The sequence below is a fragment of the Daucus carota genome, chromosome 7, assembly GCF_001625215.2.
Source record: "Daucus carota subsp. sativus chromosome 7, DH1 v3.0, whole genome shotgun sequence".
Classification (NCBI taxonomy): Eukaryota; Viridiplantae; Streptophyta; class Magnoliopsida; order Apiales; family Apiaceae; genus Daucus; species Daucus carota.
In genome coordinates this window covers 14365076-14377722 of record NC_030387.2, presented here as the reverse complement: position 1 = coordinate 14377722, position 12647 = coordinate 14365076, and the positions used below count along the sequence as shown (strand labels likewise).

General features: G+C 36.4%; 2 protein-coding genes across 2 annotated transcripts; both read left to right on the top strand.

The window, feature by feature from the left end:
* The first annotated feature begins 14 nt into the window (after nt 1–14).
* Nucleotides 15–3146, top strand: LOC108193208 (uncharacterized). The gene is made up of 2 exons (XM_017359773.2): nt 15–1776; nt 1933–3146. Exon 2 carries the CDS (start codon nt 1934–1936, stop codon nt 2924–2926), a length of 993 nt encoding a protein of 330 aa, XP_017215262.1. The 5' UTR covers nt 15–1776; nt 1933; the 3' UTR covers nt 2927–3146.
* Nucleotides 3147–8133: 4987 nt separating this feature from the next.
* Nucleotides 8134–10200, top strand: LOC108194640 (uncharacterized). The gene is made up of 4 exons (XM_017361593.1): nt 8134–8426; nt 8477–8611; nt 8726–9232; nt 9423–10200. Exons 1-4 carry the CDS (start codon nt 8134–8136, stop codon nt 10198–10200), a joined length of 1713 nt encoding a protein of 570 aa, XP_017217082.1.
* Nucleotides 10201–12647: the final 2447 nt, after the last annotated feature.

Genomic DNA, 12647 nt, shown 5'->3' with positions numbered 1-12647 from the left:
TATAATATGCTCATAATATCATGCTTTTCCAAAATGTATACACGTAGCAATTCTCGTACAATCATAAGTATTATCGATATATCAATACTGCTTATCTGCTCGCAAGATTCCAACTACATCCGAGTCATTCAATTCGCAACTCTAAAACACTTATGCCACGTCAAACAATTATTTGATCACTAAATCTCACTGATTTCCAGAATAGTTGTGACTTGTGTAGACTCAAATCGCAAAATCACTAAAGTAACCCAATTAATTCCCCACAACCACACCCTTTATACACACACTCCCCTGTTTTTAACCACACAATAGGCCATTGCTATAGCAGCAACCCCTGGCTGTGTTGCCATTAAATCCACCAACACTGCTCCCAAATGCGGCGCCACCAACAGATCCACATACATACAACCCCTGACAACCACCACCTCATCCACCCTTGTTGCATCTCCGTCGACTGTATAAGCCAACTCGCCACTACTCGCAGCCAAATAACTTCTGTGACTTTGATTAATTACTCTCCCTGTACTATAATTGCACTTCCATCGAATCAGCCTTCCATCACACCCACCTTATTGCTCTGATCACTACCAACAGCCGTCAATGCAGAAAAATTAACAGCCGTCGGCCATAGGAATATACACACCCGTTGTTTACATCATCCATCAACAACCAACCTTCTTTCCTCCTTTTTTCACTTAAATCCATTTCCCTTTCATCTCTGGTCAGGCCTGTATCATTCCGGCGACTCAGCTCCTCCGCGCCACCACGCAACCCAGTCAAGACGTGGCGACGATGGCCCCAACTCCGGCCTCATCCTGTTTCACTACCACCGCTAGTTGCTTTCGCAGCCAGCCTCCGGTGACAGCTCCACCGCACCACAACCATCGATATACATATACACAGCCACCATCGTCCTTCCTCTCTCTCTCTCTCTCTCACTGTTCAGTTTCCTCTCGCTGCCCAGACTAGTTCTCTTCTCCGGCGACTGGCGCCGCTGACCCACCATAGAACTACCCAACAAATCAATCACCGCCGCCTCTCTTCTCAGCCTCATCTCTGACCTCCATCTCCGTTTGAACCACCACCGCCAACGACACTTAACCACCAGTACCAATCAACACCAAAAACACAGGTATATAATACATACACACATAAACTGATATGTATATTCGATCTACACCTGATTAGAGCTTGCTTCAATAGAATCGATTGAATTGAATAACAAGATGAGAGAAACCCTAATCCCCAATTATCTCCCCCACCTGGCTGCGTGTATAGAATTTGTGTGCGTCGGTGTTTATCTGAAAAGGCTTGCTTTACAAGAAATTTGATAACAGCTCCGTGTACGGTGATGCAACAACTTAATAAAAGGGTTAAATATCATTTTGGTCACTGAAGTGAGCTTCATGTATCAATAATTTCATCAGTTTGAACGAGGTCTCATCTGTACCACTTTAGTATCGAGTAATGATACTCCCGTTAAGATGACCATTTGACCTGACGGAATACGTGACGGCGCTGACATGGCACTGAGCTGGCCAATAGTTGTAGTATAGGTGGCAATCCAGCTGTAAGCATACGTGTTTTAATAAAAAAAACTAATTATAAAGTAAAACAACATAAACAAAATAAAAACATATAATTAGGGCAAATACATCGAAGACGATCAAATTGGGGAAAGTATCGACTGAGGTCGCTAACCTAATTGGTGAGGCAAACAACGCGGAGGGTGTGAAGTCAGTTGCAAGTAGCTCAGATTCGTCTCTACTGGCAAAGGTATGTAATCATCTGTCCCCGTATTCAATTGATATGTGTTTGTTGTAGTTGTTTTTAATCGTTATGCTATATCATCTTTGTTTTGAATTTGTTGAATGTTTTGAATTGATCTGTTGCGTGCGTTTGTGAATGTGATAATTTAAGTTTCTGTTACAGTATGGATTCATTCGTAAGTTTGTTTGTGCATCATCACGGGGAGTTGGTACATGATCCTGTAATCGAGTATAAGGGGGGTAAAGTCGATGTTATTCCTGGGTTTGACATAGATTTATTTTCCTTTAGAGATTTGGATGATTTTGCTGAAAAGTTTGGTTATAGCCCATCCGATCTGGTTTATTTTAAAAGCAAAGGAATGTGTATTGAGGATGGTGTAAAATTATTGTATGATGATAGTACTGTTAGGGAAATGATTGAAATTCATAGACCCCTCGGAAGGTTGGATTTGTTTGTTGATCACTATGAGATAGATGAGGTCATTGACCTACCACATGAGTCTGATGAAGACGTTGACAAAGGTAAGTCTGATGATGTAGTAGGAGGTAAGTCTGATGATATAGTAGGAGGTAAGTCTGATGAAGATGATGATCCAGATTATAGTGCAGAAACTGAGAGTGAAGGTTCGGAGAGTGTGAGTGATGTTGACTTGTTTGCTGATAGTGACGAGGAGTTTGTAGAATATATGGAGAATTCCAAAAAAGTAATGCGTGATATGAGTGTTGGAATGAATAATGTGAGAAAAGAGGGGGGTAATAGTGCCCCTGTTGATACACAGATTGCAAGTGATGAGTCTGATTTTGGTTCTTGGGAGTTGAGATCTGACTACTCTTCAAGTGAGAAGAACAATGATGCTACTATGGAGAGGCCAAAAAAGAAGACTCCAACAAAAAAATTGCCAATTAGAAGGGCTGAAAAAAACATCAGCAAGGACAAATCTGTTATCAATTCAGGCCAAGATGCTGTAGAGAAGACTAGTTCTGTGGAAACTCCAAGGATGATGCCAACATTCAAGATTCCAAGAAAGAAATTACCTTTTGTGAAGGATGATGACCCCAAGGGAAGGGATGCATGTCTGCCAACTGAGGAATCTAAGAGGCTGGAGGACAACCTCAGGGGAGAAGTTGGGTACCAGGCTTATTTCATGCCTTTATAATTGGATGATATTTTCTCCAATCTTTTGTTTAGTGGCTTTTGCTAAGAGACTTGAACTAAATTTCAGTCTGCTTAAGTGTTTATTGCTAAGACCTTGAAATGTTTTTCAAGTTGGTTTGTTATGGCAGTGTCGTATGCTTTAAGACAATATGTAGTACATTATCTATCTTTTGCAGTGACAATGAATTTATGGAATTATGCTACTGTGGTTTCATTCTGTATTTTGCCACTCTTTTTTTTTTATTCTTGAATGTCATATATTGTTTGAAAATTGCATTCATTACAATCACCTACCAGGTACATATATATATATATATATATATATATATATATATATATATATATATATATATATCACTAGTACTTAACCATCCGTCCTACCACCTCTACTTATTACATTACTTTAAAGTCATAATTGCAGGCAGCAGCACCACAACAACCAAACATAACTTCAACCGCTTTGCAATCAATTTTTTTTCAACTTCCACAGCAGCTCTTTCTTGCAATAACTTCATTTTTTCACTCTTCAGTATTTTCTTTTTTTCACAACTTTGTTCGAGATTTTCTTCAACCAACTTCAGTTTCTCTTCCAAAAACAATCTCCTGTGATTTAGATGGGTGATTACATCAAGAGTCCTATTAGTAAAGGCTTCATCACACCACTGGAAAAAGTGACATCCTTGCACATCCTGCGATTTTTTTACAACCAATGTAATACATGTGTATGAAAACTAGCAAGCATTAAGAAACATTAAGAAATTACCTTAGCTGTTGGACATGTGTAGAATCTTCTACCGGGATTTTTCAATGTCCAAGATAGGGCTGAGCAAAACCGAACCGAAACTGAATAACCGAACCGAACCGTGCAATTTTGGTTAAGTCCGGTTTTTATTTTTCTGAAAATTCCGTTAATTCGGTTTTCGGTTATTAACCGAATTACAATTCGGTTCGGTTCGGTTATTAAAATTATAAATACGGTTATAACCGAAATAACCGAAATATATATATTTTTTAATTATAATATATATTTATATATAATATAGAAAATAGAAATAGTTAATAGATAGTACACAAGTCACGACTACTGCCTACACGATACACAAACACATTACCTGATTACAGTATTACACTAACCCAATTACACGCTCGACTCCAGACACTCCACTGCTCCAGTGCTCTCCCACCTCCAGACGCCACCCGCCGACTTCAAATCAAATCAAAGATTTAAAGCCTCAAATATATCTAATCGACTACTCACTACTCTATATTTGTGAATTGTGATTTGTGTACAACTAATTTCTTGGTTATTTTGCTAATTTGCTAATTGCTAAAAGGCTTGAGTAGTTGAGTGTATTAATGTTTAATGAGTATCTTGATTTTTCATAATATTATTTTCTTAAAATTCAAAAATCAACAAAATTCGGTTATTTCATAACTGAAACCGAATTAACCGAAATATATCGGTTCGGTTCGGTTCGGTTTTAACAGATAATTCGGTTCGGTTCGGTTTATGAAAATTTTGACATTTCGGTTTTCGGTTATTTCGGTTCGGTTCGGTTTTGAACCGAACCGACCGAATGCTCAGCCCTAGTCCAAGAGGTACACAACCTTGCTATTTTCCCACAAAAACAAAAACAAGGCTTATGCTCCCAGTTATTCACAGACTCCACAGAAGTACTCCCACCATGGCTTCCATTTGATGCCATCCTTGATGAATTGTCTTTCTTATACAATAAAGATTTGATTTCAGTTTAAGAACCCTAGAGAGCTTTTGTATGTATGTGTTTTGAGTTTAAAGTGTGTGTGTGTATATATAGTCAATTAGCCGTTGGAGTCCACCTCAGCAGTTAAATGAACGTTACATAACACTGTGGCCAACTAGACACTGCCAAGTCACGTATTCCGTCAGGTCAAATGCTCAGCTTAACGGGAGTATCATTACTCAATACTAAAGTGGTACAGATGAGACCTCGTTCAAACTGATGAAATTATTGATACATGGAGCTCACTTCAGTGACCAAAGTGATATTTAACCCCTTAATAAAACCACACCTCAATTTTTAAACAACAGCTATTTTAATAATAAATTAAATGTAGGGATACAAAATTGTCCCCAAATTTTAAAATAAAATTTTCTAAAATTTTTAAATATCCTGAATACACAATATTTGAAAAAAAACAATGTTTTTAAAGTCTTTCTCTATTTTCACAAATAATGCTTAAAAAATCATTTTTAAAGCGCAAATAATTAAAATAATTATTTGCAAGTCTTCAAATATTTTTAAATACACCAAAAATATCAAAATATTAAAATTTGAATATTTTGATAATTTATCTCGGATAAAACTTCTAGGCTCAAATAAATACAAATATTGGTTTTAAAATCGAAAGACAATTTTGATTTATCGAAAAGAATAAAATAAATCAAATTTCTAAACTACCCACTCCGACAGAAATAAACAAATAAAATGCACATTTAACACGTAACACAATTTAATCATATAATCACATAATCTTCAAATAGTTGCACCAACTATTATTCACATAATATTCGAACAACCAAAAGTCCTGGCATCACACCGGACCAAGAACTAATTATATACTCAAATAATTGTTTTTGAAAATCCACTAAACAGGAATAAAATTTTAAATTTTTTATACCTCCTCTTTTAGAAAATTTAAAATAAAATAATAAATAATTGCTGAAAACCCGAGTCATTACACATCTTCAACTGCTTTAGTTGTCCTTCACTAAATTTACAGTTGCTTCATAATTTTTATCTTTCAAAATTATATAGTTTCGTTGTTCTCCAAATATTGATTCAAGAAGAACAGTCAAGAGGTATATGGATTCTTCATATCTTATTTAGGTGATAGTGTCATATATATATATATATATATATATATATATATATATATGTTCTTCATTTTTTTATTGTTTCCAAACTCATAATTCTCATCTCCTTATACTGCAACAATGAATCAAAGGGAGACAATCGAACATGAATCCCGCACTTGATACTTGATTACTTTGCTTCTATTTTCTGCGATTTGATTTAGGGAAGAAGTGTTTCTATATTCTGGTATTTGATTTGATTTATGAGAGAAAATGTAAAACAATAATTAACATATGTATAACAGTATGCAAATGGAAGAAAAAGGGGTAGTAATTGAGTGACAACGGTTTTTTAAAATAAAAACACCATCCATCGTATATTTTCTCTTAATCCAACGGTGTTAATATGGGTCTTCAAGAACTCCAAAATCATTAGACTCCAAGGATTCCAACTCTATTTTTCAGAAATAAGGACTTATTTCTAGAAACAAAAAGGTATACAAAACTCTATTTCTTTCCACAAAAAAGTATTTATTTTTTCACAAATAACGAAAATGAAACATCTCTTTAACATTTATATCAAAAAATTTAAAAAAATAAATTTTTAAAAAAACAAAGACTTACATATTTTGTTAAAGCAGAGTTTGCCAAACAAGCCCTTTCTAATATCTAGGTCTGAGCGTAATTATCTCTTCTGAGTAACCCTGTACCTGTGGTCTTGTGACGTTTGGTATTCACTTCTTTCTTTTCTTGTCTACATTGCTATGGCTGATACAAATAGAAAAGTCGATGAGATCGTGAGCAAGACTAGTAAACTAACAATGGAACAAGAAGAAGAAGACTGGGCTGATGGAGGTAAGAATGAGATCGAATTGAGAGCGAGATCTGTAGTGGGTTATGTGGTTTCAAGAAAGTATTATACTGCAAAGTTCATTCGTACAATGTTCGGAAGAATCTGGAAGCTTGAAGCAAAGTGGCAAGCTACGATTTTGAGAGTTGACAAAGAAAGAACCACTATTGGTCTAACATTTGAGAAGCAGGAGGATGCTAAATGGGTCACTGAAAAGATGCCATGGACCTTCGGTGGAGGCTTAATGATTGTGGAGAAGTGGCCAGAATCGGGCAACTGGGAGGATGTGAAATTTACAGGAGTACCATGCTGGATTAGAATGACGGGGTTCCCTTTATCAGCTTTTACAGAAAATAATATCAGGAGAATGGGAAGTTTAGCAGGAGAAGTTCTCGAAGTTAAATGGAGAAATAACCAGAGTTCTTATCTGCAGAGGGTGGGGAGAGCTAAGGTATTGTTTCCTTTGGACAAAAGTATTTTTGTGGGTAGATATATAAACGTGGAAGGAAAAAAACAATGGATATAATTTAAGTTTGATAGATTGCCATATCTATGTTATAGTTGTGGAAGATGGGGCCATGATTGTTAGGAGTGCGGTCAACAACGTGTCAAGGTAGAGGATCTAAAAGGCAAAGCTTATAATTTATACGGACCATGGCTAAAGTATGAGAGTACTGTAAAAACATGTTTTGATCAGATAGAAGAAGATGATGAAGAGGAGAGCGGAGGAAATTTGGAGGATTCCTGTGATGTAACAAGGTATACTCAAGGTCAGACCTCAGGTATGTTAGAAAGTATGGATGCTACACACGAGGAGCTGGCATTTTCGGAGATGTTGAGATCGAAGATAGCTAGAGAGGAGGGCAGAAGTGTGAATCGGTTAGCTGTTGACGGGTCATATTTAGAGGCAATTCGTAGTTCTTCTAAAGAGGAAGACAATATCATGGTAACAACGTCGGTTGAAAATAAAGGCCTGGAGAAGAAAAAATGAGCAATTGAAGAGAACTATTCAAGCACGGATGAAGGACCTGAGGGGAAAGAAAGTATGAAGAAAAGGTTTAATGTTATAGCTTCTGAAATAGCAGTTCATGATGATGAAACACACATTGAAAAAGTCCAATTACCTTTATCGGAAAAGGGTATTTCTTTTTCAGCGGGTGGTGGTACAGATGGAAAAGTGCTTGCCAACAGGAAGAAAATTTCAATTAAAGCTAAAGCTCGAAATGCCAAGAGAGGTGGTAATGAAATCATTCAGAATGTTGAACAAACTTGTGGAAAAGGTAATCCTTCTCAGTCAAATTTAACCTTGGGAGAGTCAGATAACAATGTTGGGGTTGAGCTTTCAGCAAATTCAGATTGCTCACATCCTTCTTTTATATCAGAAGCGGCGAGGCTTGCTATGCAAGCCCGCCGAGAGCCATGAATCTCCTCAGCTGGAATGTCCAGGGTATTGGGAATTCCTGGACATTCAAGGCCCTTTATTCCCATATAAAAAAAATATAACCCTGATATTATTTTTCTGATGGAGACAAGATTATCTAAACAGAAAGCTTCTTGTCTGGCTCAAAGATTAAGGTTTGATAATTATTGGGTAGTTGATAGAGTAGGAACTGGTGGAGGATTAATGTTATTGTGGGGTGAAAATTTAAAGATTGAGGTGCTTTCTTGGTCTGTTGGTCACATTACGGGTCGTGTTAGTGGCGATGGTTTTACTCCTTGGTTCATCACAGGTTTTTACAGAAATCTTGATCAATCAAAGAGAGTCCATTCTTGGGAGCTTTTGAGGAAAATCAGGGACATGTGTTTGGGACCCTGGTTGTGTATAGGTGATTTTAATGAAATTTTGGGAAATCATGAGAGGATAGGGGAAACAGAAGAAGTGTTGCTGCTATGGATAGATTTAAGGATGTTCTGGATGATTGCAATTTAAAAGATTTTGGGAATTTTGATAAGGAGATGACTTGGGTAGGTAAGTTTTCGAATGGTGTTGTAATGGAAAGGTTGGATCGAGGATTATGCAACAGAGAATGGAATCAATTATTTCCCAGATCTAAGTTGGCAACTTTAAGTTGGTGGTGTTCGGATCATAAACCTTTGATAGTATACATAAGCAGACTTGATTCAGAAGTAAAGAGTAATAAGAGGAAGAAAAATAACAGATTTCATTATGAGGATGCTTGGGGTGAGGACGGAGATTGTTCCAAGGTAATCTCCAACTTTTGGGAAAATGTTGGTTCTAGCAATAGTCCAAAGGAATTGAAACAAAAACTAGTAGGATGTGGCGCGAAACTTAAGTGGTGGAATGAGAATAAAAGGAAAGAGTTAAGGAGAAATATTGATGTCTCTAAGAAAAAGATTTCTGATCTCTCATTGGCAAACACCCCATCATTGTGGAGAGAAATTAAGGAGGAAGAGAAACGTCTTAATCTGTTATTGGAAAAAGAAGAAGTGTATTGGAGACAGAGAAGTAGGGCTCTTTGGCTTAAATGTGGTGATAAAAACACGAGGTTCTTCCATCACAAAGCTTCCTCAAGAAAGAAAAAGAATGAAATCAAAGGGTTAAAGGATCAAGATGGTTGCTGGCAGGTTGAAAAGTCCAGAGTATCGAACATTATTTTCAGGTACTTTGAAAATCTTTTTGCGTCTTCACAACCCAATGATTTTGATGTCAACATTGTTCTTGATTGTATAGAGTCAAAAATCTCTGATTACATGAATGAATATCTTTGTCGGACTTTACGGAGAATGATATAATCACTACTCTTAAGAGTATGAATCCGTTCAAATCTCCTGGAATTGATGGGCTGACAGCTGGTTTTATCAAACTCACTTGGATGTTGTTAAAGATGACGTGATAAGAATTTGTTTGCATATTTTGAACAACAATGGTCCTGTTGATTATTTTAATGATACTCTTGTCGCGTTAATTCCCAAAATTGAGAAGCCAGAAAGGGTAGAAAACTTCAGACCTATAAGCTTATGCAATGTGATCTATAAAATTGTGTCGAAATGCATTGCAAATAGGCTTAAGAAATCTTTGGATGAAGTGATTTCCGAGAACCAGAGTGCATTTGTAGGAGGGAGAATTATACATGATAATGTCATCATTGGCTTTGAAGGTTTACATTGTACGAAGAAAGATAGATTTCATAATGGTTCAAAAGTTGCTCTTAAATTGGACATGGCCAAAGCTTATGATAGAGTGGAATGGAGGTTCATTGAAGCAGTGATGATTAAGTTGGGTTACAATAAAAATTGGGTAACAAAGGTTATGCGTTGTGTCACCTCTGTCGTCTATTCTTTTCTTGTTAACGGAGAAATTACAGGGAAGGTGATACCTCAAAGGGGTCTCAGACAAGGGGATCCCCTCTCCCCATATTTGTTTTTGTTTTGTGCCGAAGCCTTTTTTGCTCTAATTCAAAAATCTGAAACCTTAGGAAAGTTAAGCGGGCTGACTTTTGGTAGAAATAAAATTAAGGTTTCGCATTTGTTTTTTGCAGATGATAGTCTCATTTTCTTCGAGGCTACTGAGGTTGAATGTAGAAATTTTATAGAGATGTTAGAAATATATTCTAAGGCTTCAGGGTAGGTTATAAATTTCAGTAATTCTGAAATGTGTTTTGGGAAAAGAGTGGACCAAAGTTTGAAGAAAAAAATAGCCAGCATAATGAGGGTCTCAATAGTGGAAAATTTTGGGCAGTATCCAGGCCTGCCGTCTACAGTGGGGGGAAGTCGAAAAAATGTATTTCAAACACTAAAGGATAAAGTCTGGAAGAAGGTAAAAGGATGGAAGGGATCGCTCTTCTCTTCTGTTGGGAGAGAAATTCTAATTAAGGCTGTGGTTCAAGCAATTCCGTCATACGTCATGAGCTGTTTTAGGATCCCGAACGAATTTATTAAAAAGATTCATACTATGGTGACAAGGTTTTGGTGGGGCTCCTCCGAGAAAAAAAGGAAAATACATTGGTGTAAGTAGGAAGTTTTGTGTATGCCAAAAGAGAGAGGAGGAATGGGTTTTAGAGATATGGAAGCTTTTAATCAAGCCTTAATTGCTAAACAAGTTTGGAGGTTATTAAGGCATCAAAATTCTCTATGTGCAAAAATTCTGAAAGATTGTTACTTTCCGAATTCATCAATTCCTAAAGCCAAATGTGGATCGAATGGTTCTTTTGTGTGGAGAAGTCTAGTTTGGGGTAAAGAAATCATTGCTAGAGGATATCGGTGGAGAATAGGAGATGGTAAGAGTGTTAAAGTGCTGGAAGATCCATGGATTCCGAGGCCCCTGAATTTTAAATTTTTTGATAAGCCTCACCTTTCAAATGATATATATGTTGCTGATTTAAAACTTCAAAATGGACAATGGGATGAAAATTTCATTAAATGGAACTTTAATGTGGATGATGCTTTCCTTATTCTTGGCATGCCTTGTGGAGATATTATGATCGAAGATAAAATTTTATGGCATTATGCTAAATATGGAGAGTATAAAGTAAAAAGTGGATATAAAGTCGCTATGAGAATGAAAGAGATGGCTGAAGCTTCTGATATGAAGAGTTTTGAATCCTGGTGGTCGTATATTTGGAGCATGGGAGTGCCAGCTAAAGTTAAGCACTTTTTGTGGAAAGTAAGTCATTTCTGGTTGCCAACAAATTGGGCTCTGCATCGTAGAGGAATAAATATTGACAAACATTGTACTCGGTGCAAATCTGGAGCCTTAGAGGATGTTTGTCATACCCTCTGGAGATGTCCTGTGGTTTCTAAAATATGGAAGTTGGCAGGCCTTAAAAAGCATATAAATAAATGCTTTACTTTTGATGCAATCTGTTTTATGGATAAATTAAAAAATTGCCTGTCCAGGTATGAGTTTGAGTTTTTTGCCACAATGTCATGGCAAATATGGTGTTCAAGGAACAATATTATTCATGGAGGTTTGAGTCCGCGTGATTGTGATATGGTGGACTGGTGTCATAAGTTTTTGAACGATTATAGAAGTGTTAATCAAAACATTCTCAGGCCCATTGATAGGTCTGACAAAAAATGGAAGCCTCATGATATTGGTTCTTTCAAAGTCAATGTTGATGCCGCAGTTAAAGGGAGAAATGATGGTACTGGTGTCAGGGTAGTTGTTAGAGATGCTAGTGGAAATGTGCTTGCTGCTAGTAAGAAATTCTTCAATACATCTTACAGTGCTCTGGCTGCCGAATCCATGGCTATCAAAGAAGGCCTTATTTTAGGGGCTCAACTTCAATTACCAGAGTTTTCTATTGAATCTGATTGCATCAATGCAGTTTCTATGATTTCTAAGAAGGATGACATGCACAGTGATCTGGACTGTTTGCTAGTTGACATTAAGCATCTGGTTAATTTGTCGGGATGTAAAAGCATAAGGTTTTCTGTTAGAGAAACTAACAAGGCTGCTCATGTCCTTGCCTTAGCTGCTCTTCATTCAAGAGAGAGTTATAGTTGGTTAGAACCCATTCCCAGTTGTTTAGCTGCTGTAATGTATTATGACTATCCTGAGTGATGTTCTTATGCTGTTAGTTTAATGAAATCTTATTATTTCAAAAAAAAAGAAGAAAGAAAACCGAAAATTTTCGGTTTTCACCTTCAAACCGACCAAAATATCTGAACCGAACCGTGAGCACACATGTTAAAAAATTAATATTTTTATATATTTTGTTTAGGTATTTAAGTATTTTAGTGTTGATCAATATTATAAATATTTTTAATATATATAATATGGGTCTTCAAGAACTCCAAAATCATTAGACTCCAAGGATTCCAACTCTATTTTTCAGAAATAAGGACTTATTTCTAGAAACAAAAAGGTATACAAAACTCTATTTCTTTCCAGAAATAAGTCTTTATTTTTTGGGATCTTTTTAAAAATACCCATCTGTAAAATTAGTTTTTTAAAAATACTACCATCTTTTTCATTGTTTTTAAAAATACCTTTTCATAAAATTTTTTTTTCAAAAATACGATTTGCAACTTTTGCAACCTCATTTGCAACCTTGGGCGGCGCAGCCGTAAAAG

What these genes read in the sequence shown, in the direction of transcription:
- LOC108193208 (XM_017359773.2), top strand. Translation starts at nt 1,934, where the DNA reads ATGGATTCATTCGTAAGTTTGTTTGTGCATCATCACGGGGAGTTGGTA.
- LOC108194640 (XM_017361593.1), top strand. Translation starts at nt 8,134, where the DNA reads ATGGAGACAAGATTATCTAAACAGAAAGCTTCTTGTCTGGCTCAAAGA. An exon ending in GACATGTGTTTGGGACCCTG is followed by an intron (nt 8,427 to 8,476) that starts GTTGTGTATAGG and finishes ATGAGAGGATAG; the next exon opens with GGGAAACAGAAGAAGTGTTG. An exon ending in AATGGTGTTGTAATGGAAAG is followed by an intron (nt 8,612 to 8,725) that starts GTTGGATCGAGG and finishes ATACATAAGCAG; the next exon opens with ACTTGATTCAGAAGTAAAGA.